Here is a 27,947-nt window from a genome sequence, read left to right as displayed (position 1 = left end):
GGCAGGGGTCAGGCCTCTGGGGCTGTGAGGGGGGCATATAGGACCAGCGGGGTCAATGGGTCCTCAGCAGTATGATCTTGTCCCTGAAGCTGGGGCCCCATCCTCCCCAACTTCCTAGATACCCAGGACTCCAGCAGGGGTGAGTACCCAGGGCATCAGGGAAGGAGCCAGAGGGCAGGGCAGGGGTGGTGTGAGGCCCCGGGCTGTCCCTGCAGGTCAAGGCTTGCTGATGCCTTCCTGAGCCCCAGCTTTGGGCAGAAATACACTCCAGAGACAGGTGTGGGGCCTTTTCCTTTATTGTTGGGGGTTTCTCGGCATGGAAACGTGAGACCCCACCCCCACCCCACACCCAGGTGCCTCTGGCACCCCCGTTACTGGTACACCAGTCCCTGAAGAGTCCCCTTTAAAATCACCAATATAAAAAAGGAGGGAGCGAGGGAGGGAGCACCTGACTACCCCTCAGTCCAGGCGACTCCTGGTTGGCAGGTGGGGCAGGGCTGGGGGTGGGGGTGGCGGGCAGGCCACGGAGGCGAGGGGCACTGGTTTCTGCACAGGAAGGAACGGGCCTTCCCAGCCTCAGGAGGAGGCCTCCGCTGGGGGGGGGGGGCCTGCACATCTGGATTGCAGAGTGTGCAGAGTTAGTGGTTGTGTTCTACAGTCCGCAGGTGGGGCCAGGTGGCTAGGCTAGGTGGGTGGTCTCTGGAGCAAGGGGACAGGACACATGGGGAGATGCCAGGAGGCCTGGGGCTGTCAGCTCCCCCGGGAGCCCCATCCTGAGGCAGGAACAGCGAAAGCTGCCTTCCTCGTTTGACGACGGGAGGGGCGGGGGAGTCCATCCGAGCCCAGGGAGGGCGAAGGCAGGGAAGGCCACACAGCTCTCCGCAGAGCAGATGAACGGTGGCAGCTGGGAGGTGAGGGGACAGGAGGACGAGGCCGCCTCCTGGTCCGAGGAAGGCACTTGCAGCTGGGTGGCCTGCTGCGGCATGGCGGGAAGGCATGGCTGGGCGGATGGGGGAGGAACGCAGCGGGGCCCTGAGCCCCTGCCTCACGCAAACATGGTCAGCTGTAACCACTGCGGAAGGGGGCAGAGAGACGGCTCAGCCGGGGACGGCGGGAGCGCGACGTCCAGCCTCCCAGCCCGGAAGCCACCGTCGCTTCACCCACTGAGGGCAGGTGGGAGGGAACCCTCTGGGGGAAGGAGGGCACCTTCTTACCTCCTATAACCCTGGGAGACCAGGGTGCTGGCTCCCACAGAGACCTCCGGGGGAGCCTGGCCCTCCCTTCCTGCTCCCCTCCCAGGACCCAGACGACCCCACCCCATCCTTCCAGGACTCAGGAGGCCTGGCCTTTGGGGCTGGGTCTGAGGCCACAGGCTCCCGCCGCTGGCAGGTGAGAAAGCTCCGTCACCCCTAAACACCCTCCCCTGCCACAGCCAAGGCAAGTTCCCACCTTAAACAGGTCAAAGGTCACGACGCCATCCAGATCTGTGTCCAGAGTTTTGAAAAACCCTACATTCCAAAGAAGATGTTTTGGCACTGAGAATTCAGTGGGACACTCACGCAGGGCCAGGACCCACCTTGCCCCCTGCCCTTCCCCCCCCCCATCCCCCCAGCACCCCAAGCCCTCACCTGTCGCTGCCGGGGAAACAGCTCTTCCTGCTGCCTGAGCCCACCCCTGCTGCCAGGTCCCCACTCCCCCAGACTCCTGGCACTCAGCCTTCAGGGTCCCAAGTGCAGAGACCTTCACCGTTCTGCACACGCCATGACATGTGTGTCCTATGTCTCCCTGTCGTTCCCCCCCCAGCTGACGGGAGACAGAACTAGCGGCAGGAGCCAGATGGGACACTCACGGAACATGGTCTCCAGCCGCACCAGGCAGCACACAAAGTTGTCGAAGTCCACGGCCAGGTCTGGCTCGGAGTAGCGGGTGATAATGAGCTCATACAGCTTCTTGTTGAGCTTGAAGCCTGGCCCAGGAGAGTGGGTTAGGGCCAGGGAGGGGGACTGGGGGGTGTGCAGGGTGAGCCCTGCAGCTCCGAGGCCTCAAGACCTCCTGAGTAGGGCCCAGTGCTGGGAGGGGCTGGGCAAGCAGGGTCCGATGGCCCCAGGGAATCAGCTGGCTGGGGAGGGCCCAGGGGCCCAGTCTTATTTGTGCGGAAAGCCCTGGTCTCATCCTGACATGCACCTCTCTCACTGGAGGCTCTGAATCCCAGCTCCACCTGTGCCTGGCTGTGTGGTCGCAGGCTACTGGCTTTCCCTCTCTGAGCCCTACTTTCCTCTGTGTACAGCGGAGATAGTAAGAGACCCTTTCCCACTTAGGCTGCAGTGAGGGCAAGAGGAAACGCTGATAAAGCACTTAGTTCAGTCATCACGGGAAGAAGTCAGAAGACGGCTGTTACTGCCATACCCCATCACCGTCACCACCCCAAGGACAAGGGCAGGGTGGTGGCCTGCCGCCCTGGGTCGTTGGCAGGAAATCAGCCTGGGGCCATCAGCCTCTGGCCCTCCGGCCTTACCTGCAGACTCGATGGCCATCCGCATCTCGTAGGCACTCATGCTGCCCGACTTGTCCAAGTCAAACTTCCGGAAGATGGACTGGAGTGGGGAGCAGAGGGTGAGGGCCAGGCCGAGGGGGGGCACCCAGCCCTTCCGGTCCCCCCCACCCCCCGGGTGGGGGCTTGCTGAGGGTGCAGGGGAAAGACCTGAAAGTTGGGCCAGGGGCTGGGATCTGGAGAGGCGGACCCAGGGCGGAGGGACCATGCAGCCGGCCCCTCCTGGGACTGCAACCGCAGCGGAGGGAGGGCGCCGACAGGGACCACGGACCACCTACCAGGTAATTCCGGATGCGGTTCCACAGGATGTTGAACTCCACCAGGCCCAGCTTCCCGTTGCCGTCCCGCTGGGGCGCTACTGTTAAGAAGCTTAAACCAGGAACGCTGTGGTGGCTCAGTTGGTTAAGCGTCTGCTTTCGGCTCGGGTCAGGATCCCAGAGTCCCGGGATTGAGTCCCGCATCCGGCTCCCTGCTCGGCGGGGAGTCTGCTTTTCCCTCTGACCCTCACCCCGCTTCTGCTCGCTCTCTCTCTCTCGCTCGCTCAAATAAATAAATAAAATCTTAAAAATAAATAAATAAAAAATAAAAAAAGAAGCTTAAACCAGGCACAGGGTGAGGAGCAACCAGGCAGAAACGGAGACTGACCTCGAGATGAGGGGAAAGGGGAAGGGGCAGGAGCCTGCACAGCCAGGTGGGTTGGGCTCGGAGGGGTGCAAAAAGCACCAGCCTTAAGGTCACTCAGGGACCTAGGCCCTGCTCTAACTCCCACTCAACACAGAGCCCGTGCCTCAGTTTCCCCCTCCCAATCAATGGGAAGTTGCCCAGGAAAAGAACTGTCCATCCACACTAGACAGAGTTTTGTCCCTTTCTCTGCACTGCTCCCGGGAGAGGTCACAGGGCGTCCTTCCCCCACCACGTCCCCCCCCCCACCAAACCAAAGCAGCCTCAGGAAACACAAGCAAAGGATACATCCATGAGGTTCACCATGCTGCGGCACGACTCTAGGCTGAAGCCCTTGGTGCGCAGGTCCTTGTCTGCAAGAAAATCAGTTCTGACCCCCCAACCAGCGAGCTTCCGGGGCCTGCCCTGTGCTGGGGGCCCAGGCACCAGGGAAGCATGATTCCCAGCGCATGGTGTGTAAAGTCTAGCACAGTGGGTGTGTCAGATCAGTTTTACTGTGAGCACAGTTTAAAGTAGTTAAGCAAACAAGCTGGTGTCCCAGCAACCGTGTCCCTGCCATGGAACAGCCATGAATGAAAGGAAGTCAGTGCCAAACAGAAGTGGGACAAATGCAGTAGAAACGTGAGGCCAAGGCTGCCACGGAAGGGCTGGGGTTTGCTGCAGGCCCCAAAGGGGGGCAAGAGGAGAGGGCTCTGGGCTGAGGGGAGCAGCGTGGAAGGAGGTCAGGGGTGGGGCAAAGGGAAGGTTGGGGGGTGGCTGCTCTTGGCTGTGCACACTGGGGAGTGAAGCCAGCCATGTTCTGCTCGAAGCCACTCGGCCCGGCCCTGGGGTGTATCTTCTGGAGGAAGGGGGGCCTGCTCCTTCGTATTACGGTGCTTGCCTGCAGCTCAGCTTCTAACCACATCAGGTCCCAGAACTTGGGCATAAGAGAACAGGGACCGGCAAGATGATGGAAGCAGTCTGAGAGGAAAGTGGGGGTGAGCAGGGCTCAGCAGGGGGTGAGTAGGGCTTCACCTACCCACAAAGACCAAGGGCTTGGGTTTGGCTCAATGTGGGAGCAGAAGCCTAGATTCTGGGGTTTGGAGGAAGTGAGGACACAGGGTGGAGAGCTGCTGGGACGCTCACGTTTGCTGATGATCCTGTTGAGGATGGTCTGAAGCTCCTTGACACTGATCTCCAGGTCCTGGGGGCAAGAGGGAGGATGGCATCCGCCCTGGGGAAAGGCAGTCCCCTGGTGCCCCAGAGCCCCTCGCTCCAGCACATCCAGCCTACCTCCCCTGCCAGCTGCCTGAAGAGAGCCTTGAAGTTCTCGTCAATCTCCTCTTCTGAGAGCACTTGCTGGATGGAGAGAAGGGGGAGAGCAGGTCAGGGGTGCTCCAGCCGGGCCCCTGCATGAGCAGCAGCTGGGGCGAGGCTGGGACCACTCATCACCATGCGCCTGCCTGAGCCTCACTCTTCTCACCTGGAAAGTGGGAATCTAGACCCCACTCTCCTCCTGCCCAGGGCTCTGTGGCCTGAGGAGGGTGCAGTTCAGCTCCATGATGGGGGTGAGCCTTGGGCAAGTTCCTTAACCTCCCTGAACTTGAGTTTCTCGCTGAAGGGGGAGATGGTGACAGCACCCTGACAGGGTTGTTGTGGAGGAAACGGGGTGACCAAGTAAAGAGCTCAGCATAGACGCAGCAGAGACAAGACCTCAGGGACCTTGCACCACTATCATCTCAAAGTCCTTTGCAAACTGTCAAGTGCTGGGCAGATGAGGGATTAGGATTCCTTGTATGGCTCCTCCCAGGAGCCAGGACACCCAGGTCCCCATGATACATCCAGGGTGAGGCAGAGGAAGAAGGCACGGGGGGGTTGGGGAGGGGCAGGGCACGCACCTCATCAGGGAGATTGGCTTGGATCTGGTCGTCCAGCTCCCTGCAGAGGTGGGGAGAGAGGGGGGCCAGTCAGGGGGGGTACAGCGGGACCCGTGGCAGGTGGGGAGCAGTCACTGGCGAGGGGCCTTCTACTCACTGGGTCCCGGCGCTCTTCTCTGAGAAGAAGCGCAGCACGAAGTCCCCCTCCTTGTTGGGCTCGAAGGTGGAGGGCACCACCACGTACTCCCCGGGCGGCAGGCGGAAGCGGGTGCTGACCTCGCGCAGGTTGATGAACTGCTCCGAGCGTGCCCGCGACGAGTTAGCCAGGAAGAAGTCCCGCTTCAGGTGCACTGCCGGCTGGCCCACCAGCTGGTGGGAGGCAAGGGGGGAGCGGGGGCTGCAGCTGGCCGCTCGCCCCCCGCCCCCCGCCCCCAGGAGCTGCCCACCGACCCCGACCCTGACAAATCGTTCTGTCTCAGTTGCCTCGGGTCAAGTGAAGGCGACAACCCCGCCTTCCACACGGGGCGGAGGTGAGGGGACACTCTGGAGGTGGATGGAGATACTAGGACACCACTGAAATAACATTCCCATGATTATTCCCCAAGTCACACGGCGCAGGGTACTTGCCACGGGGCCCCTCATCTAAAGCTCACGACAGCCCTGTGAGATGGCGCTTTCGTGCCCTAAATTTAACAGACACCGACACGGAGGCTTAGGCAGCTTGCTCAAGGGTGCGGAACATTCAGCCAGCCCCAGGCAGCCCCAGCCAGCGTTACTCAGTGGAAACAGCAAGACGGGAAGAGCCTCAGGTGTGCATCTGAGGGGAGGAGAACTCTGAGGGCCAGGGTTCAAATCCAGCTCCCTCACTTATTACTTGCCCTGGCCCCAGGACAGCAGTGTTTGCCCCCTGCCCCGGGTGGGGGGAGGGGGACGGTTAGTGAGCAATAAAATGAGGTGACTTCTTAACTCTCTACGTGCGGGCTTGCTGCCATCTCGCTCCCCTCTGGGCACCGTCGGGCCCTCTGTGTTCAGGGGTATGTAAATCCAGGTGATTCCGGTGTCACACCTACCTCCGGAGGGACCTGCCAGAGAGATGGAGGAGTTAGAGATGTGTGCTTGGCCCAGAAGAGGGGGGGTGCAGCATGTGCTGGGCAGAGGCCCTGAGTTCTTAAGAATGATGGGATAAAGAGACCAGGAGGGAGGACTCGGGGCCACTGGTGACCCAGACCTGTCTTCACACCAGAGAGGGACCTCAGGACCTCAAGACAGGGGGCCCAGGCAGGGTCCTCTTCATCCTCAGAACACCCTGGGCCTTGGCTCTGAATCAGAGCACCCAGGACAGCCCCCAGGGTGGCCACCTGCAATGTCCCAAAGTCCAGAGACATCAGAGGTCTACACCAGTCTGCAGCCAGGAGCTCTGGGCCTGGGCCAAGACTGTGGCCATTCTTAGCCCCCACCAGGAAGGTCCAGAAGTTTCTGTCTTGAACATAGGGAGTGAAGCAGGGCCCTCCTAGGCCAGCCTCTGCTTACATACTTCTAAGACAGGGAGCTCACTACTCCTCCAGGACAGCGCACTTGCCTACTTCTTTCTGAAGCTGAGCCCAAGTCTGTCCCCTAGAAGCTACCTCCCAGTTGTCAACTAAGCCAGATCCCTCTGCCAAAGAACGGCCTCAGCAGGTGCCTCCAAGGGACAGTGTGCTTGGCTGCCTCGGGGCTACGGCGGCAGTGTCCTCCGGCGCCCCCTGCTGGGGATCGCCTACAGTGCGATCCCCGCCGGTTCTGAGGCCGGCTTTCCCCGCCGGTTCTGAGATCCCCCGGCTCACGGCTCACCTCGTAGACCGCGAAGCCAATGGTCTCCATGTCGCGGCCAAAGCGGCGCTCGCGCCGGCGGTGCTTCTGCATGAGGGCTAGCACGACGCTGCAGCCTGACTCACGAGCCCCGTAGTCGTCGTCCACATCATCTGTCTCCTCCAGCCGGATCTTGAACTGGGGATTGACCCAGAAGGTGGCTGTAGCAGACGGGTGGTCGGCAGGAATCAGAGGAGGAACGGCGCAGAGTGGCCCCTCCCCCCTCTCCAGGCTTCCCCTCCCCCATGTGTCTGTTCATTAATTCATCCAACAAATATTGCTAAGTGTCCACCGTGTGCCACATGACAGCCGTGCACTGGGGACACACACGGTCCCTACCCTCATGAGCTCACATTCCAGGAGGGGAGGCAAAGTAGGAGCAAGTCAGTGTAATTAACGGAACAGTTACAAAAAAAAAGCAAGCTGCAGCTGGTCAGGGTGGGCATCTTTGAGGAGGTGACATTTAAGAGAGATGGGAAGGAGAAGCCCTGGGAAGACCCTGGGCAGCAGGAGAGAACCAAGAGCCCCACACATGAGGGGACAGCCAGGGTCTGATGCAGCATCTAGCTCCAGTGAGCACTGGGGATCCAGAAAGGGGAAAAAGGGGTGGGAGCAGGGTGGGTGGTAAGGAGTGTGGTTTTAATTGAAGTGCAAAAGGACCTACTCCCCCCCCCCCCCAACAGGCTTGCAGCAGGAGGGGCATGAATGGATTCGGATTTGCTAAGGTAGCTAAAACTGCTGTGTGGACAATGACTTAGGAAAGAAAAAGAGAAAGCAGGGTCTGATGGGAGGCCTCAGCTGCCAAGGGTGACAAAGACATTTCTGGGAGTTTGGTGATTCAGCTGCTCACAACCCCCTCAAACAACCAGGTGCTGGATAAAATACGCAAAACTTTTTTAGAGAAACGAATAAGCCACAGCATTCCCGTCCTCCCCCCACACAAGGTGACACTAACCAAAATGATAGATTCTCTCAAGTGCTAGCCAGGATGTGGAGAAATCAGAACCTCAGATACTACTGGTGGGAAAGTAAAATGGGGCAGCCACTTTGGAAAATAGCCTGGCAGTCCCTCACATGGTTAAACACTGAATTATCATATGACCCTGCAGTTCTACTCCTAGCTATATACCCAAGATAAGCAAAAACATATGGCCACACAAAAACTTGTATGTGAATATTCTTAGTAACGTTATTTATAATATCCAAATGGTAGAAATAACCCAATTGTCCATCAACCGAGGGATAGATAAAAAAAAAATGTGATGTAACCAAACAATGGAATATTATTCAGCAACAGAAAGGAATGGAGTACTGCTAGGTTCTCTAACATGGATAAGTATACGACCAGGCAAATCCACAGAGACAGATAGCAGGTTGGCAGTTATGTGGGAATGAGGAGGAAGACGGACTCAGGAGTGACAGCCACAGGGTGTGTGGTTTCTTTTGGGGGTAATAAGAATGTTCTAAAATTGATGTGGTGAGAGATGCACAATATATGAAAAGCCACACTGAATTTTGTACTTTAAGTATGTGAATTGTACTGTATGTGAATTACAATTCAATAAAGCCCTTTTTAAAAAATGGACATTTAGGTGGGGGGCCCGGGTGGCTCAGTCGGTTGAGTGTCTGACTTCAGTTTGGGTCATGGTCTCAGGGTCCTGGGATCAAGCCCCGCATGGGGCTCCCCACTCAGCGGGGAGTCTGCTTGTCCTTCTCCCCCCGCTCATTCTTTCTCTCTCAAATAAATAAATAAAATCTTAAAAAAAAAAAAAAAAAAGACACTAGGAGCCTGCAAGGTAAATAATGCCAAAGGACTTCTATTGATTCCTGGAGACCCTGAGCCCTGGGTACTGGGATGGGAGATAAAATCTAATAGGAGATCCTTGTGATAAAACTGGGACCCCTATGAGGAATGCCAACAGCGTTAAGTATGAAAGAAAAATAAACTCCATTGGGAAGAGGGGGAAAAAAAAATCTTCCGGAGAATTTATAGCCACAAGCCTTCAAGTAAGCTTGCAGTTTCTTTCTCTCTCTTTTTTTTAATTTATTTGTCAGAGAGAGAGAGAGAGCGTGCACAAGCAGGGGGAGTGGCAGGCAGAGAGAGAAGCAGGCTCCCCACTGAACAAGGGTCCCGACGTGGGGCTCGATCACAGAACCCTGGGATCATGACCTGAGCTGAAGGCAGTTGCCTAACCGACTGAGCCACCCAGGCGCCCCAAGCTTACAGTTTCAATTCATGCTGCCTGTAAGGTCAAGGAAACCTTAAGGAGAGAATTTATTTTTGAAAGAGTCCTGGGTTGGCAGCATCCAGGTGACTGACAGAAACACTGGAGGAACCTAACTTCACCCAAGGACTCAAAGAACTCCCACCGATGAACTTGTAGGCCATATGGGTCAAAAATCTCACAAGGAAAGAAGGCATGAGGGGTGAAAACCAGCAGCCAGAGTGGACAAAAACCAACACACCAAGTCTTCAAATATTGAAATAATCACAGAATATAAAAGACTATTCTTATTATATTTAAAGAAATAAATGAAAAGCTTGAATACATGAGGAAGAATGAACAGATTTGAAAAAGAGCCATTAGAACTTCTAGACATAAATTTTTAACAAAATTAAGTACTTGTTAGAAGGATTAACCAACAGATTTGATGCAGCAAAAAAGACCATTAGTGAATTGAGAATGGATCTGAAGGAACTATCCAGAATGCAACCCAGGGAAATTAGATGGAAAACTGAAGCGATGTTAAGAGACACAGACAATTGAGTGAGGAGTTCCAGCTTACATTATATTGGAATTCTAAAAGGAGAAAATGAAGAGTATAAGAAGGAGCTGCTATTCTAGACAATCATGACTAAAAATTTTCTAGAATTGTCTAAATACATCAATTTTCAGACAGAGAAAGCCCAATGAATCCAAAGCGGAATGAAAAGAAATCCACACCTCAATATATCACGGTGAAATGACAGAATATCAAAGATAAACAATCTTAAAACAGAAAAGACAGGGTGCCTGGGTGGCTCAGTCAGTTAAGCGTCTGCCTTCAGCTCAGGTCTTGATCCCAGGGTCCTGGGATCGAGTCCCGCATCAGGCTCCTGAGCCTGCTTCTCCCTCTGCCTCTGCCTCTCTGTGTCTCTCATGAATAAATAAATAAAATCTTTAGAAAACAAAAACAAAAACAAACAGAAAAGACAAAGCATCGCAGGAGGCATGGGAGACAGAGTCCTGACTCACAGAGCAACAACAGATTCAGAATAAAGAGTAACTTTCAACGAAAGAGTAACCCCTTCAATGGGCTGAAAGTAATGCAGTCTAGAATTTTCTGTCCAGAGAATTGTCAAGAATGAGCACACTATAAAGGCATTTTACAGAGATAGTGTGAAAGTTTATAGAAGGAGAGGGAGAAGGAGGAGGAGGTGAAGGAGAAAAAGAAATATAAAAGCATGTGTTTCAGGGAGATGGAAATTGATCTCAGATGAAAGCTGTGAAAATGGTGAGCAAAAATACCATTACATGGATAATCCAGTGAATCTGGGCTATATCAAATAGTGATAATGATGAGGGGGAGTGGCAGGCAGAGAGAGAAGCAGGCTCCCTGCTGATAATTAAATATCATATTTAATGGATATTTAATTGACAGCAGGAAGGAAGGTGTTTAGAATTACAATACTAACTAAAAACAGCATAGTAAACAAAGGGGGGGGGGGCTGATCCAAGTTAAGTAGTCTAAGGTCTTTGCATTGATCAACTAACTTCAGAATGTATGAATTAAAGCACTTATATCTTCCAAGCTCACAGACTGAAAAGCTAGTAGAGAAAAAGGTTAAAGAACTCAATGCAAAATAAGGGGTAACAGGAGGGACAAGCGGAAAATGTGCAGTAAGTCTGCTGAGATAAATACAAAGTTATTAGTAATCACTGCAAATGTAAATGGATTAAACTTTCTAATCAAAGGGCAAAATTTTTCAAATGGATTAAAAAGCCAGCTATAGTCTGTTTACAAGAGATAACTAAAACATTGAGTTATAGAAAGATTAGACATCAAAGAGTATAACGAGGGGCCCTTGGGTGGCTCAGTCGGTGAAGCATCTGCCTTCGGCTCAGGTCATGATCTCAGGGTCCTGGGATGGAGCCCCACGTCGGGCTCCCTGCTCAGCAGAGTCTGCTTTCCCTCTCCCTTTGCCCCTCCCCCTGCTCGTGTGTGCTCTCTCTCTCTCAAATAAATAAAATCTTAAAAAAAAAAAAGAGAGTATAACGAAACATACCACTAAATTACTAACCAAAAGAAAACTGGAGTTGCTATAGTGACATCGACTGAAATAGACTTAAAAGTAAAAGAATTATTACCATAGAAGGTAGCCATTAAACAACAACAAAAATAACAAAACAGGTTCAATTCACTAGCAACTTATAACAATTCTAAGCTTGATGCACCTAATATCATAATGCAAAACATGCAAAGAAATATAATTGATAGATATAAAGGGAGAAACTGGCAAAACCATCAGGAGGGTGTGTGATTTTATCCTCCCTCTTCCAGTAACTGACAGATTAAGCAGACGAAATATTAAGTTTGATATGGTGGACAATTATAAAACATTCCCCCTAACATTCAGAATTGTGTAATGGTCAAGAGAACAGACTGCAGGGCTGCAAACCTGGATTCAAATCCCAGCTCCGTCACTTATTAGATTAGTGACTCACCTTCCTTAACTGTAAAACAGGTATAATAATAGTACCTACCTCATAGTACCTACCTACCCTATCTAAATATTTAAAATATTTAGAGGCATACAATACAAAATTGAGAAGTGTTAACCAGTCTTTGCGAGAATGTGGGAACACTGAGGAAAATTCACCACATGCTGGGCTGTAGAACCAGCTTCTGTTTATTTCAAAGCTATGATCTCATATAGATTGTGTTTTCTGACTACAAGGAAATTAAGTTAGAAATCAACAATAAAACAATAATTAGCAGGTTATAACTGGGAGGTTTGGTTATAGACTCAATCTTGTAATTGTTACAGGTATATTCAGATTTTCTATTTTTCTTAAGTCAATGTTGGTAGCTTGTTTCTTTCTAGGAATTTGTCCATTTCATCTAGGTTAGCTGATTTGTTGGCACACAACTATTCACAGTATTTCCTTATAATCCATTTGTTTCTGTTGGGTTGGTAGTGATGTTCTCTCTTTAAGTCCTGATTTTAGTAATCTGAGTCTTCTTTTTTCTTGTTTAGTTTGGCTAAAGATTTACCAATTTTGCTGAGCTTTTCAAAGGACTGACTATTGGTCTCACTGATTTTTCTCTATTGTGTCTCTATTCCCTATTTCATTTCTTTGGCCTTTCATCTTTATTATTTCCTTTCTTCTGCTTGCTTTGGGTTTAATTTGCACTTTTACTACATTCATAAGGTAGAAGATCAGGTTATTGATCTCAGATCTTTCTTTTCTAATATAGGCACAAAGTGTTTTAATTACTATTCTACATGATTTCTCATTTACATTATCATTTCTTTTTGATAAATTAACTCATTCTACATGACACTACCTTGATACCAAAGCCAGATAAAGACATCACAAAAAAATCACAGGACATCACTTACAAATATCAAAGTAAAAATCCTCAACAAAATACCAGCAAATCAAATTCAACAGTATTTTAAAAGGATTAGACCCCATGAAATAGGATTTATCTCAAGAATGAAGGATAGTTCAACATAAGAAAATCAATGTTAATACACTACACATTAATAGAACAAAGGGGAAAAACTTACATGATCATCTTAATTGATGCAGAAAAGGCATTTCACGAAGTCCAACACACATTCATGATAAAAACATTCAGAACACTAAGAATAGGGACACCTGGGTGGTTCAGTCATTAAGTGTCTGCCTTTGGCTCAGGTCATGATCCTGGGGTCCTGGGATCAAGCCCCACTTCAGGCTCCTTGTCCCCCTCTCCCACTCCCCCTGCTGTGTTCCCTCTCTTGCTGTTTCTCTGTCAAATAAATAAAATCTTTAAAAACAAAAAACAAACACTAAGAATAAAATGGAATGTCCTCAATATGACAAAGAGTGTTTATGGGAAAAGCCAGTTAATATCATACTCAGTAGTGGAGACTGAAGCTTTCACCCTAAGATCAGGAACAAGATACCTGCTTACACCCCTGCTATATAACCATGGTATGGGAAGTTCTAGCTAGAGCAATTAGTCAAGGGGAAAAAAAGGTATTCAAATTGGAAAGGAAGAAGAAAACTATATTTGCAAATAACATGATCCTGTATATATAGATGAAGAATCCACAAAAAAGTTACTAGAACTAATATCAAAGTCAGCAAAGCTACAGGTTATAAGCTCAAGACACAAAAATCAGTTGTGTTTCCATACACCAGCAATGAACAACTGAAAGGGGAAATTAGGAAAACAATTCCTTTACAACAGTATCCAAAAGAATAAAATATCTAGATATAAATTTAACAAAGGAGTTGAAAGACTTGAACACTGAAAATGGCAAAACATTGCTGAAAGAAATTAAAGACATGAAAAAATAAAAAGATACTCCAAGTTCATGGATCAGAAAACTTAATATTATTAAAATGTCAACACTACCAGACGTGATCTGCAGATTCAATGCGATCTTTATCAAAATTCCAACATCCTTTTTCAAAGAGGCGGAAAAGCATTATCCTCAGACTCATATGGAATTATAAGGGGCCCAGAAATCAAAATGATTATGAAAAAAACGTAGAAGTTATAAGACTCGCGCTTCCGGATTTCAAAACTTACTACAAAGCTACAGTAATTACAACAGCGTGGTACAGGCATAAGAACAGATATATAGGGGCGCGTGGGCAGCTCAGTCGGATAAGCGTCCAACTCTTGATTTCAGCTCAGGTCATGACCTCAAGGTTGTGAGATCGAGCCCTGCACTGGGCTCTGCACTCAGCATGGAATCTGCTCAGGATTCTCTCTCCCTCTCCCCCTCCGTTGCATTCTCTAAATGAATGAATGAATAAATAAATAAATAAATAAAATCTTAAAAAAAAAAGGGGGATATATAAACTAAAAGAACTGGGTCCAAAAATAAACCCATACACATCGATGGCCAATTGATTTTTGACATGGGTGCCAAGACAATTCAATGGGGGAAAGAATAGTTTTTTCAACAGATCATGCTGAAACAACTGATTTCCACACGCAAAAGAATTAGGTTGGGCACCTATCTCATACCATATATGGTGCTATGGTGATCAGTGATCTTTTATATTACTATTGTGCTTGTTTGGGGGCACCACAAATTGCACCCACATAAGACAGCAAACTTAGATAAATGCTGTGTGTTCTGTTCCACCCACTGGCTGTTCCCCCATCTTTCTCCCTCTTCTGGGGACTCCCTATTCCTGGAGACACAACAATATTGAAACGAAACCAATGAATAATCCTACAATGGCCTCTGAGTGTTCAAATGAAAGAGTCCCACGTCTCTCACTTTAAATCAAAAGCTAGAAATGATTAAGCTTAATGAGGAAGGCGTGTCAAAAGCCAAGAGGGGCAGAAGGCTAGGCCTGCTGCATCAGACAGCCAAGTTGTGAATGCCAAAGAGAAGTTCTTTAAGATAACTAAAAGTGTTATTCCAGGGGCGCCTGGCTGTCCCTCCCCCTTGCTTGTGCACTTTCTCTCTCCCAAATAAATAAATAAAATCTTAAAAAAACAATAAAACAAAAGCACTATTCCAGTGAACACACACAGTAAGAAAGTGAGATAGCCTTATCACTGATAAGAAGTTTTAGTGGTCTGGACAGATCAAACCAGCCCCAACATTCCCTAACCAAAGACCTAATCCAGAGCAAGGTCCTAATTCTGTCCAATTCCATGAAGACTGAATGAGGTGAGGAAGCTGCAGAAGAAAAGTTTGAAGGTAGCAGAGGTGGGTTCATAAAGTTTAAGGAAAGAAGCCAACTCCATACCATGAAGGTGCCAGGGGAAGCAGGAGGTGCTCATGTAGGAGATGCAGCAAGTTCCCAGAAGATTGAGCTGAGACCATTAATGCAGGCGACTACACTAAACAACAGAGTTTCAATGTAGAAAAAGCAGCCTTCTATTGGAAGAAGATGCCACCCAGGACTTTCATAGCTAGAGAGGAAAAGTCAATGCCTGGTCTCAAGGCTTCAAAGGGTAGGCTGACTCTCTCATTAGGGGCTAATACAGTTAGTAACTTTAAGTTGAAGGCAGTGCTCGTTTACTATTCCAGAAATCCTAGGGCTCTTTGGAATTATGCCAAACCTACTCTGCCTGTGCTTTCTAAATTTTTAAATTTTTTTACATAATCTCTACATTCAACCTGGGGCTCAAACTCATGATGCCAAGGGAGATCAAGAGTCGCATGCTCCTCCCACTTAACCAGCCAGGTGCCCCTCCCTGTGCTCTTTAAATGGAATAACAAAGCCTGTGTGACAGCACATCTGTTTACAACATGGTTTACTGAACATTTTAAGACCCCTGTTGAGACCTACTGCTCAGAGGATTTCTTTCAAATTATGCCTGTTCTTTGACAATGCACCTGGTCACCCAAGAACTCTGATGGAGACATACAATGAGATTAATGTTGTTTTCACGCCTGCTAACCTAGCACCCATTCTGCAGTCGCTGGATCAAGGAGTAATTTCAACTTTCACGTCTTACTACTTAAGAAATATATTTTTGTAAGGAAGATAGTGATTCCTCTGATGGAGCTTGGCAAAGTTAATTGAAAACCTTCTAGAGGGGCGCCTCAGTCAGTTAAGCGTCTGCCTTCGGCTCCAGTCGTGATCCCGAGGTCCTGGGATCGAGCCCCAAGTCGGGCTCCATGTTCAGCAGGGAGTCTGCTTCTCCCCCTGCCCCTCCCCCCAACTTGTGCTCTCTCTCTCTCTCTCTCTCTCAAATAAATAAAATTTTTTAATAAAAGAAAAAGAAAAGAAAACCTAGAAAGGATTCGCCATTCTAGATGCCATTAAGAACACTTGTGATTTAGGGGCACCTGGGTGGCTCAGTTGGTTAGGCGTCTGCCTTTGGCTCAGGCCATGAACCCAGCATGATGGGATCGAGCCCCACATCGGGCTCCGTGCTCAGCGGGGAGCCTGCTTCTCCCTCTCCCTCTGCCTGCCTGTCTGCCTACTTGTGATATCTCTCTCTGTGTGTCAAATAAATAAATAGAATCTTTAAAAAAAAAAAAAGAACACTTGTGATTTAGGGGAAGAGGTCAAAATACCAACATGAACAGGAGTTTGGAAGAAGTTGATTGCAACCCTCATGGATGACTTTGAGGGGTCCTAGACTTCTGTGGGGGAAGCGGCTGCAGATGTGGCAGAAACAGCAAGAGAACTGAATTTGAAGAGGGGCCTACAGATGACACTGAATTGCTGCAATCTCATGATAAAACTTTAATGGATGAGGAGCTGCTTCTTACGGCTTCACAAAGAAAAGTGATTTCTTGAGAGGGAATCTACTCCTGGTGAAGATGCTGTGAAGACTGTTGGAATGACAACAGGGGATTTAAAATATTACATAAACTGGGCACCTGGGTGGCTCAGCTGTTAAGCGTCTACCTTCAGCTCAGGTCATGATCCCAGAGTCCTGGGATCGAGTCCCGCATGGGGCTCCCTGCTCCGTGGGAGGCCTGCTTCTCCCTCTCCCACTCCCCCTGCTTGTGTTCCCTCTCTCGCTATGTCTCTGTCAAATAAGTAAATAAAATCTTTAAAAAAAAAAAAAAAGATTACAACTTGCTGAAAGCTGAAATGGCAGTATTTTTAGCGATAAAGTATCTTTAAATGAAGGTATGTACATTTTTTAGACATAATGCTACTGCACACTTACTAAAATACAGTATCATGTGAACGTAAGTTTATATGCACCAGGAAACCAAAATATTCATCTGACTTGCTTTATTGTGGGATTTGCTTTACGGTGGTAGTCTGGAAATGAGCCCGCAGTACCTACCTCTGAGGTATACCTCTACAAAAATTAACGCAAAACGGATCAACGACCTAAATATAAGAGCTAATGCTATAACACGCTCAGAAGAAAACACAAGGATAAGTCTTCATGGTCTTGGATTTGACAATGGATTCTTAGATATGACACCAAAAGCATGAGCAACCAAAGAAAAAAAATGAAAAATTGGGCATCATCACAATTAAAAACTTCCGTGCTTCAAAGGACACTATCAAGAAAATGAAGACAACCCACAGGATGGGAGAAGTTATATGCAAATCATCAATCTCATAAAATCATATCCAGAATGTATAAAGAACACTTATGACCCAACAATTAAAAGACAACCCAATCTAAAAATGGGCAAACTTGGGGCACCTGAGTGGCTCCAGTCGGTTAAGCATCTGCCTTTGGCTCAGGTCATGACCCCAGGGTCCTGGGATTGAGCCTCATGTTGGGCTCCCTGCTCAGCGGGGAGCCAGCTTCTCCCTCTCCCTCTGCTGTTCCCCCTGCTTTTGCATGCTCTCTTTCTCTCTGTCAAATAAATAAATAGAATCTTTAAATAAATAAAAATGGTCAAACTTACTTGCATAGAAACTCTGAAAAATATATATAAGTGGCCAATGAATACATGAAAAGACACTTTTATCAACCTCATTCGTCATTAGGGAAATGCAAATTGTCAATGAGATGCCATTTTATACCCACCAGGACAGCTATAATAAAAAACCTGGGCAACAACAAGTGTTGACAAGCATGGGGAGAAATTGGAACTCAGACACCACTGGCGGGAATGTACCACGGATGAGTGCTGGCACCTTGAAAAACAGGTTAAACATGGAATTACCATACAACCCAACAATTTCGCTCCTACTAACAGACCCAAGAGAACATCTACTCACACAAATACAGGTATATGAATGTTCACAGCAGTATTACTCGTAATAGCCAAAACCCAGAAACAATCTAAATGTCCATCAACGGATGAATGAGTAAGCCAAATGTGGTATTATCCACACCATGGAGTATTATTCAGCCGTAAAAATGAAATCAAGTACCGATACATGTTACAACATGGACAGACTTTGAAAATCTTACAATAAGGGAAAGAAGTGATGCACCAAAGGCCACGTATTGTATGATCCCGTTTATACTAATGCCCAGAAGAGGGAAATCTATAGAGACAAAATGTAGATTAGCGGTTGCCAGGGGCTTAGGGGGAGAGAGGGGGAGAGGGAGTGACTCCTTACAGATATGAGGTTTCTTTGGGGACTAGTGAAAAGGCTCTGGCATTAGATGGTGGTAGTGACCACCCAACATTACAGGTATACTAAAAACCACTAACTGTACACATTATAGTATGTGAATCACATCACAAGTCTTCAAATCATTATGTATCAAAATTGTGTCACTGAAAGATGCACCTGGAGGGAAAATTATCACCTTAGTATTTACATAGAAAAACCAGCCCAGGGGTGTCTGGGTGGCTCAGTTGGTGAAGCATCTCCTTCAGCTCAGGTCAGGATCTCAGGGTTCTGAGATCGAGCCCTGCTCAGTGGGGAGCCTGCTTCTCCCTCTCCTCCCAGCTTGTGCTCTCTCTAGCCATCTCTGTCGTTATCTCGGTCACTATTTCTGTCTCTCTCAAAGAAATAAAATCCTTAAAAAATATTAATTGTAGTTTAAAAAGTTTGCTGGAGGGTGCCTGGGCAGCTCCGTCAGTTAAGTGTCTGATTCTTGCTATCAGCTCAGGTCATGATCTCAGGGTCATGAGATCGAGCCCTATGTCTGGCTCCATGCTGCGCGTGGAGCCTGCTTAAGATTCTCTCTCCTCGGGGCGCCTGGGTGGCTCAGTTGGTTAAGCGACTGCCTTCGGCTCAGGTCATGATCCTGGAGTCCCTGGATCGAGTCCCACATCGGGCTCCCTGCTCAGCAGGGAGCCCGCTTCTCCCTCTGACCCTCTCCCCTCTCATGTGCTCTCTCTCTCTCGTTCTCTCTGTCTCAAATAAATAAATAAAATCTTTAAAAAAAAAAAAAAAAAAAAGATTCTCTCTCCTCCTCTGCCCCTTTTCCCCAACTCTACTCCCTCACCCCATGCTCTTTCTCAAAAAAAAAAAGTTTGCTGGATACAAAATAAATTTAAAAGGTCACCTGCATGTTACTGTATCAGCAACTATTATTTGGGAGATACAATTTTAAAAGAAATTCCATTTATAATAGCAACAAATGATACAGTATCTAGTAATTAACCTCAAAGATGTATAAGTCCTTTAGGTGAAAATTATAAAATTTTCTTGAAAGACACTAAGAAGACCAAAATAAATAGATATGCCACATTCTTAGACAAGAAGACTCAAAACTATAAAGACGTCAGTTCTCCCCAAATCGATCTATAGTTTCAGGACAATTCCAAATTAAAGTCTCAAAATGATTCTTTGTAGGACTTAGTAGCTGATTCTGAAATTCATACAGGAAAACAAAGGGCAAGAATAGCTAAGAGACTCTTGAAGGCGTTCACCCTGCCCCCAAAGCAGGCCTTCTTATAAATCTCTAGCAATGAAATTGATGTGCTATCAGCAGAGGGAAAGACCAAGGGATGGAATGGTGAGCCCAGAAGGAGACCCACACATATATGGGAACTACAGGACAGAGCTGTCACCACAGGGCAGCGAGGAGAGGACAGATTTTTCAATAAATGATGCAGGAAACAGTTGTTATCTATTTGAGCAAAACCTGAAACTGGATCCCCATGAGGGGGAAGAATGCTTCAAAACAGGGCTGTGAGCCATGCTGGGAACACGGAGGACGTAGGACGTGAGAACAGAGCAGTAGGGGAGTCTGGCAAAGCCAAAGATGTGGGTGGCCTTCAAAAGAAGAGGACCAGTCGCACGGTGAGGATGGAAGCTGGACCACAGTGGGTTAAAAAAACTGAACTGGAGGGGCGCCGGGGTGGCTCAGTCATTAAGCGTCTGCCTTCGGCTCAGGTCATGATCCCAGGGAGTCCCCAGCCAGGGCACAGAGGGAATGGGCATGTGCAGGGTTCATGGGGATCGGGAGCTGGGGCGCAAGCTCTGAGAGGGGCTAGACGGGGGAGGATCCCAGGGTCCTGGGATCGAGCCCCGCATCGAGCTCCCTGCTCCGCGGGAAGCCTGTTTCTCCCTCTCCCTCTCCCCCTGCTTGTGATCCTGCTCTCACTGTGTCTCTCTCTGTCAAATAAATAAATAAAATCTTTAAAAAAAAAAAAAAACTGAATTGGAAGCAGGAAACGAAACAGGGAGTATGGTAAGCTAAAACATTTTGCTTTGAAGGGGAGCAGAGCAATGGGTGGGGAAGTGGGGTCACGAGAGAGTTGCTCTAAGACGGGATTCTCCACAATGACACAGGACCCAGAGGTGATCGATGATGGAGCCAACGGCTTTCAGACACGTGGGAGAATGGGAGCCAGAGCAGGGGCAGGGCTGGTCCCTGTGAGCGCGGACAGTTCTGTCATTGTCACAGTCGAGAAAGCAGTGACGACGGGCACAGGCCGAGACAGGCGGGGCGAATACAAGAGGTGCCCTGCGTGAAGACAGCTACCTCTCAAGGAAGTGCAAGGCCGGGTCGACAGATGGGAGTAAGCAAGGAGGCAGGCTTGAGGGAGTGGGAACGTTCCTAATGGTTCCTAATCGGCAGGGGAAATGCTGGGGACCACGTAAGGTGGTCCTCTGAGGGGTACGGCTGTGAATTTAGAGGGCAAATGCTGCCCCCGTTGTGTGATTTTCTCTCCAGCCCCACTCAGTGGTCCTGGAGCTGATGGAGAGGGTTCAGTTGGGATTCTGCGGGTGCCGGGGGCGGGGGTGGGGAAGAGGGAGCCAGGAGCCAGAATGTCTGCAGGGACAAGATTACAATGCTGACTTGAACTAGTGAGAAGAGAAGACACAATGAGAGATGAAGGATAGAGCAACAGTGGGCTTAACAGGCCAGACGATTAGACGAGGCTGAGGGCTGCAGGATGAGGGAGCCCAAAGCGTCAAGGCAGAGATCAGGCTGCAATGTCTGGTCCGGCTCCGCTGGGCCTTAAGGGTGGGTGGCTGAACTAAGGCAGAAGAAAAGGTCGCTGCAGGTGAGGATGGGGAGGAATCGAGAGCCCAGGCTGTGGCCCAAGTCACCCGCATGGATTCAGAAGCTCAGGGAAAGGTGACAGAGGCCCAGGCAGAAAGACAGTGAGCCAGGAGGGAAGATTCCAGAATGAGGAGTAAAGACTAGTCAATCAACCTTCTACTCCTCAAAGCAAATCCCAGAGATCAGTACAACCATGCTAGTTCACAAATGAGAAAAACTGAGGCTCAGGGAGGAGACGCGCAGGAGGCGAAGCCCGAGAGCCAGGAGGCAGCCGGGCCCAGAAGCCACCCCTGGGCGCCCTGTGGGCCGCGAGGTCAGGTCACCTGGGTAGTTCCGGCAGCCGCCTGCGGTGCTCCCCCGCCGCCAGGTGCCCTCATAGAGTGTGGTGTTCCATTTGCGGACTGACCGGCTCTTGAGCGCGTCGGGCGTCAGGTTGCAGATCTCCAGGCGGGTGAACTCACGCATGAAGTCTCGGAAGGACATCCTGGGGTCCCGGAACAGAGGTGAGCCACAGTCCCAGCCAGGGCACAGAGGGAAGGGGCATGTGCAGGGTTCATGGGGATCGGGAGCTGGGGCGCAAGCTCCGAGAGGGGCTAGACGGGGGAGGAGGCTGCTCACCAGAACTCTCCATCCTCCATCCTGACCTGGAGCTGCTCCCGATCGTAAGGGTCCACGTTGTTCCACTCCGAGGAGCTGGGGGGGTGGGGGGTGAGAGAAGGGCACTGCCAGACGCTGGCAGAAACTGACCAGCCAGCCTCAGTCCCTGGAGCCCGTCCTCCCTGAGCCCAGGTCAGAAGGCGTCCGCGTGGTCAAGCCCGAGGTCCCAGTTCCAGGGGCTGTCATACGAGGGCCAGCTCCGAGGATGCCCGGCCTGAGCTGTATCAGGACAGTCCCCTAGACCCAGTAACGTAGAGATGGGCCCACCCTGCTCAGTCCTGAGCAGAGCCCTGAGAGATGCCAGAGCACTGACCAGCCTCCCCCAGCCTCCCCGGCCAGCGTCCGCTGCCCCTCACCCGTCACTCCAGGCTCCCGTCCACTCCACCTCGCCCCAGGGATTCCGCATCCGGATCAGGCTCACCCTCTGGCCCTGGTAGTTCACCTGTTCCCCAGAGCTCCCATGAGTGCCTGCTTCTGGCACGCACTTCAAACATCCCTTCCCGCCCCTCCCCCCTCAGGGACCCTGCTCAGCACCCAGCACCGCACCAGGGGAAATACAGCCCTTTCTCTAGGAATTTACCACAGAGGGAGGCAGCTATGCACACAAACTACAGACAATCAGAGTAAGATAGACATCTCAGGATTAGTGGCCGCAAGACACAAGTAAGATGCCCGAAAAGGTCAAAGAGCCAGCCCCTCCCACGGCTCTGGTCACAGGCCAGACAGGCAAAGGCAAGCAAGGAGGCAGGAACCACCCTCCAGGGAAGGCCCCCATGTGGGCTGGTACCTGCTTGGCTCCTGTCACAGAGTAGGCGTGGCCCTTCACCAGCTTCTTGAAGGTGACAGCCTCCATGTCCAGAACACTGGAGATCTGCACAGAGACGCACTTGCCATGGTGAGGGGCCAGGTTCCAGGGACCATGGGCATCCCCATCCCCAGTCAGGAGGTGAGCCCCATCATAGGTCCCAGACATTCCCATGCATATACGACAGCTATTGGGAGTGGCAGGCAGGGACCCTGATTCCGCCTAACGCCCCCACATACGTTGCCCCTAGAAGGGGGGGGGTCGTTCCACCAACGCCACCACTGGCAGGGGGGCCTGGGCAGCCCACTGACACTGCTTTGGCCAGAGCTGGCCAGACCCCGTGCAAACACACAAGTGCACACACGGACCGTGGTACATAGGTCCCCCAGAGCCCCAGGGCCCTCGCGTGGAGGGATGCAGTGAAGTGGAGAAGGGGGTGAGGACAGGCTGGAGTCAGCTAGGACTGGGGAAGAAGGTGGAGGGTGGGGATGGGGTTAGAGCTGAGGATGCAGTGATGGAGGGGGAGGAGCCTGAGATCAAGGGTAAGTGGTGAGAACAGAAGAGCAGCAAAGTGGCGGGGGCGGGGGGGGGGGGGTGAAGGAGGCTGGGCCAGTAGGAGCTGAGGCTAGGGAAGAGCTGAAGTTGGAGGCTGGGGAGCTGGAGAGCGGATGGGCAGAGCATCTGATGACAGGACCGGGCAGCAGAAGGGCGGGAAAACAAGCTGAGGTCTGAAGTCTGGGGGACAGGAATGACACCAGCCATGAAGGAGGCAGATGGGACTGAAGTGACGGATGAGGCTGGGTGAGAATCCAGAGATGGGGTGAGGTGATGGGTCTGGAGCCAAGCCTGGGGCCAGGATGAGGCCAGGCTGGACTAGAAAAGAAGACAGGTTACAGGTGGGGGCGGAAAGGTCAAGGCCGGGTGCACTCACGTCAATGGAGCAGCCCAGGAGGGACCCCCGTTCCAGGGCCTTGAGGATGATTTGGTAGAGGTCGCTGGGTGGCTTGCGCAGCTCATACCACTCGGTGACCCCGCCTGTGAAGTCCTCGAAGCCCTCTGAAGTGCTGCCCCCAGAGAGGGCCTCATAGCTGCCATTCACCCTGCAGGCAGCCCCAGGTCAGCACTCTGGCAGCAAGCCAAGACCCCAGGCCCCAGGGTCACCTGCAGTGGCCCGTGGCCCCGACTCACTTGGCATAGGCCTTCTCGAGCAGGGCACTCCAGAACTCATTGCCTTGGGCAGAGTGCACAAACACCAGCTTTCCGTCCTTCATGGGCAGCAGGTCATCCACGACCACGTCCACCCATTCCCCAAACTGCCAGAGCTGGAGGGGACGAGAGCACAGTGAGCACCTGCTGTGGGATCTGCCCGGCCCGAGCTCAAGCCTCAGCTCTGCCATTTGCTAGATGCCTGATCACGGACCTCTAGATCCAGGAGCCTGAGCGAGGTCTCCTCTCAGAGCCTCAGTTTCCCTAGCCATAAAAGGGAACAGCAGGACCTTCCTCAAGGGAAAACTAACCATGATCACAAAGATAAAGCTTTTAGGACAGCATTATTGGTATTTCTAGAACAGACCAAGGTGCTTCCTCAAGTAGGGTGAGGTTGGAAAGCCCTGGGGGCTTGGCTCTCGTGGAACCAGACCCCTACCCCTCCCCTCCACATTCTAGCTCATTCTAGGTCGGGATGTGTGTCTTGAAGGGGGATGTGGGAGGATACATTTGTAAATAAAGTGTGGATCAAAAATGTGGCATCTAGACCACAAGATGGGTGTGGTTCTCACACGCATGGGTTTGCTTCACAGATGGCGAGAGAAACAGGTTTCCTAGGGCCAGAGGCGTCAGGAGCCTGGGGCCAGAAGTGACCAAGTGCAATCGAGGTGGGAAGGAGTGCAGAACATCGGGGCAAGGGGAGGAGGTGGGCCCAAGTAGTGAGGTGGGGGGGAGGGGGACATGTGGAATGGGCCAATCAAGAGGCCAGGGAGGAGCGGATTAGAGGAGTGAGGGAAGGGGGCAGGGGAAGGGGCAGCAAGGCCACGCCCCTGCAAACCGGTGCGGACAGGTGCAGCACTTGGCACGGCCGGTCCGCTCGGCCCCGCCCACCGGCCCAGGGCAGGATGGAATAGGGAAAGGGACTCCCTGAGCAGGCGGAAGGAGAGAGCACCCAGGAGTCCCCGGGGCAGGGCTGGGGCCACTAGGGCCAGAGGGTCTCACCCAGGATTGCTGGGGGTGTGTCTCTCCCAACATCAGCTCACTGAGAATTCCTTAGTGTGACTTGAGAAATGGGCCCTTGCGTGCAAAAAGGGAATAGCAGGTTTAAAAAGTTTTAATCCTTTCTTTTCTGCAGGTCGCCAAAGTGCAGGAGGAGCTGGGGGTGCGTGGGTGGGGAGACGTGCGCCATGGGTGGGGATGGCCACCGGTGCTGCTCTGTTTTCCCCAGTGGAACACTATTTATTTTTCAGATGGGAAACTGAGACCCCGTGGAGGAAAAGGACTTGTCCCACAGGAAATAATAGAGATCTTTCTATTCCTCCAAGCACTTTTTCCCTGATCTGCACAACCACACAGGAAAACTGCCAGCCAAAATACCTGCCTGCCCAGCCGTTTCACACATGACAGATCTGAGATGGCATCAAGAGGTCAAATTCTTTCTAGAGGAAGGACTGATCCCTGCAGGGCGTGGACTTAAGCCACCCTAACTTCAGACTGCTGTAGGTCACTGGTCCTCACCTCCTCCAGTGCCTGCTACCCCTCTTTTCCCCCATGCCCTGGTCCTAGGTGGATTCGGGGCTCCTCACCTGGAAATGGAAGATGCCGGCATAGCCATTCTGGAAGCTTTGGCCGTGTGGAACCACTCGATGCAGAAGCGTGTCATTGAGGGTGAGGGAGGCAATGGCGGCCAGGAGCCAACAGTCCCCTGGGATGGGAGGGACCCACATCAGGACTGCTCTGCAAATCTGCTCCCAGAGATGCGCAAGTGCCCACGCCGGGGAGAACCTGGGATTCCCTGGGCACCATGTCCCTCAGCTTAGAGAAAAGACCTAGGAATCTAGGCAAACCAGCCCAGCACTGATAGCTAGAGCCTGCCTGAGCTTGCAGGAGGGAGGGAGGGCTTAGGGCAGAGCGGGAAAGAACAGGCCTGGGGAACTACTCTGGAAAAAACACACAGAACCGCCCCCCCACCACCACCACAAGAGCCTACCCAGTGCTCCCTGGCAGATGTCTGTGCGGGTAGCTCCATCCACAATGAACTGGGGGTTTGAGAGCAGCTCCTGCAAGAGACCCAGAGTCCTGTCTCTGGGCCAGCCCTCCTAGAAACTGGAAGCCAGCCACCCCAGACCCCACTCCCCACCAGCGACCTCGAGTCCTGTTCCCACTCCTCACCCAGGATAGGGGTAAACTGACTCCCATCCGGGGGGGGGGGTTCCCTCTCACCGTGGGACGCTTCCACTTGATGCCATAGGTTTTGGAGGAGTTGGGGCCCAGGTCCTTGTAGCCTAGGCTCTGGGGTACCGGGGGGAAAGCCTCATCACGGAAGAGGGCCCCACTCTGCAGGCAATGAGCCCGCAGCTGCTCATAGTCCTGGCCCATGTACTTGATGGCGTTTTCATGGCGGCCAAGGCCCAGCTCCTTGGCCCGCTGCTTCTGCACCTGAGCAGACACTCCCGTGCAGTACACTGGGATGATGATCTCCTCAGCCATCCTGCAGGACAGACCAGCCGCTCAGAACCCAGGCCTTCCCAGGGCTGGAACTGGGGCTCCTGCCTGCCGCTCAGCACCCTTCCTTTCCAAACCTGGGGTTTTCCCCACCTCACTGCTCCCCTCACAGAACTCAAGACTCTCCGCCACCTCCCTATACCCGCAGAAGCCAGGAGGGGGGCTGCTCTGCCCCTAGGTGTGCGGCCCACCACCTCCCCACCCCTACACAATGCTCTCCCTTCCCACACTCCCATTGTCCTGGGCCTGCAGTCCTGTGCTCAGCCGGCCAGGCAGGTGGGGCAGGGCAGAGCCTAGAGACAACACAGTAACCCCGTCCCCAAACAGCCGAGCTCCTAGGCACCGGCCCCCCTTTCCCCGGCTTGGAGGCCGAGAACTCCAGGCAGCCAGGGTCCCCCTCCCCAGACCCCTGACACGGGCTGAGTGATCCAGGGCTGCCGGGCCTCAGTCCCTTCCCCTCCGGCCTTCCCCCAGCCCAGCCCCAGGAGACTGGTGAGCGCAGGCTGGGCCGGCTGCCTGGGCTGCGCGGCTTGCCGAGCCCCCGCCCCTGTCCGGGCACTCAGAAGGCTCGGGGCAGGGGCAGCCCCTCAGCCCGGGAGCAGTGGCCAGGGCTCGGCGAATCCTGGCCGGGCCACCCAGCTCCTTACCTGGGGGAGCAGTGTTCGGGGATCGCTGCAGTCCCGGCGGCTGCCTTCCCGGGTGGCGGCTCAGGGCAGGGCCCAACCAGGAAGAGCGCTCCTCCCCGCCCTCCTCCCGCGGCCCCTCCGCCCTCCTCTCCTCCTCCCTCCCTCTCCCGCTCCGGCTCCTACCCCGCTTCCTCTCCGCTCTCCCTTATCTCGGCGGCACCTTCTCCCACTATCTCTCTCACGGTGTCTCCCCGCCCCTCCCTCCGCGGCCAACTCAGCGAGAGGACAAATTGGTGAAAGGCAGAGTGGTGGCCCGGGAGGGGCCGCTGCGGCCCAGACGGAAGGGCACCGCGGGGGCGGGGGCGGGGAGCGCGGGGGAGGGCCGGGCCGGGGGTATTTTTAACCCGGGACAGCTGCTCCCCGTGCCGGGCCCGGCGGCCCCACCCCACGCGGTGCCCCCGGAGGGCATTCCCGGCCGCTCGGCCCTCCTCGCCGCCCGCCGCCCCCCACCCCTGCGCGCCCCCCAGCGCGGGGCCGAGATTACCTCAGGCTGCGGCAGCCGCTCGGAGGGGGGGCCGGGCTGGCGGCGGGCGCACCCCTGTCGGACACCCGGGCACACAGCAGCCGGGGCCCCGCCGCAGCCCCGCTCCGCGCCGCCCCCCGCCCGCAGCTCGGGGCGCCTCCTCCCCGCCCCCAGGCCCCGGCTCGCTGCGTGACCTTGGGCGAGTCCCTGCCCCTCCCGGCCTCGGTTTCCCGGGTGTGTGCGCAGAGAATGGGACGGAAACGAGCGACGGCGGGAACCCATCTTTCTCTTGCGCTCTGGGGTTTCTTGAACCCGGAACCTGCGAGAGGTGGGCCTCCCTGCCCGCGCCCCCAAACCCTGGGCCCACCCACCTGGGAGCGCCCTTGTGCCGCCTGACCCAGGAGGGGGCGGCAGAGGCTGCAGGACCGACGGATCCTGCCTCCAGCCTCCCGAGCTGCGCTGGGAGAAGTCGGAGCGCCCAGAAGCCCAAGGGTGGAGGACTGCGGCGTTTCCCCAGCTCCGGGCTTTTCACTGACCCCGGGGGCCCGGGCCCAGCAGCTGCTGCAGGTCGCCTAGGATGTACACACGAGCATTTTGTTGGGGAAACAGTGCATAGCTT

At 52.4% G+C, this 27,947-nt stretch overlaps 1 protein-coding gene across 4 annotated transcripts; it reads right to left on the bottom strand.

The window, feature by feature from the left end:
- Positions 1 to 280: 280 nt before the first annotated feature.
- Positions 281 to 27,819, bottom strand: CAPN1 (calpain 1). 4 transcript variants are annotated; one of them, XM_032414658.1, is made up of 22 exons: positions 27,700 to 27,819; positions 25,898 to 26,165; positions 25,665 to 25,734; positions 25,261 to 25,379; positions 23,657 to 23,790; positions 23,400 to 23,568; positions 22,451 to 22,534; positions 22,020 to 22,105; positions 21,625 to 21,699; positions 21,330 to 21,490; positions 6,919 to 7,097; positions 6,159 to 6,170; positions 5,246 to 5,457; positions 5,110 to 5,149; positions 4,505 to 4,570; positions 4,358 to 4,415; positions 3,521 to 3,585; positions 2,830 to 2,898; positions 2,516 to 2,594; positions 1,850 to 1,966; positions 1,450 to 1,508; positions 281 to 1,072 (listed from the first exon to the last, which is right to left on the bottom strand). In XM_032414658.1, the coding sequence occupies exons 2-22, from the start codon at positions 26,162 to 26,164 to the stop codon at positions 1,046 to 1,048; spliced, it is 2,148 nt and encodes a 715-aa protein (XP_032270549.1). In that variant the 5' UTR covers position 26,165; positions 27,700 to 27,819; the 3' UTR covers positions 281 to 1,045. The 4 variants fall into 4 exon arrangements, with proteins under 4 accessions (XP_032270549.1, XP_032270550.1, XP_032270551.1 ...); XM_032414659.1 differs by lacking the exon at positions 27,700 to 27,819 and adding an exon at positions 27,350 to 27,452; XM_032414660.1 differs by lacking the exon at positions 27,700 to 27,819 and adding an exon at positions 26,989 to 27,172.
- Between the last annotated feature and the right edge of the window lie 128 nt (positions 27,820 to 27,947).

Source organism: Phoca vitulina, unplaced genomic scaffold (assembly GCF_004348235.1).
Source record: "Phoca vitulina isolate PV1807 unplaced genomic scaffold, GSC_HSeal_1.0 scaffold16, whole genome shotgun sequence".
Classification (NCBI taxonomy): Eukaryota; Metazoa; Chordata; class Mammalia; order Carnivora; family Phocidae; genus Phoca; species Phoca vitulina.
The sequence above is the reverse complement of the archived record's forward strand: the minus strand, read 5'-3'. Positions and strand labels throughout refer to the sequence as shown.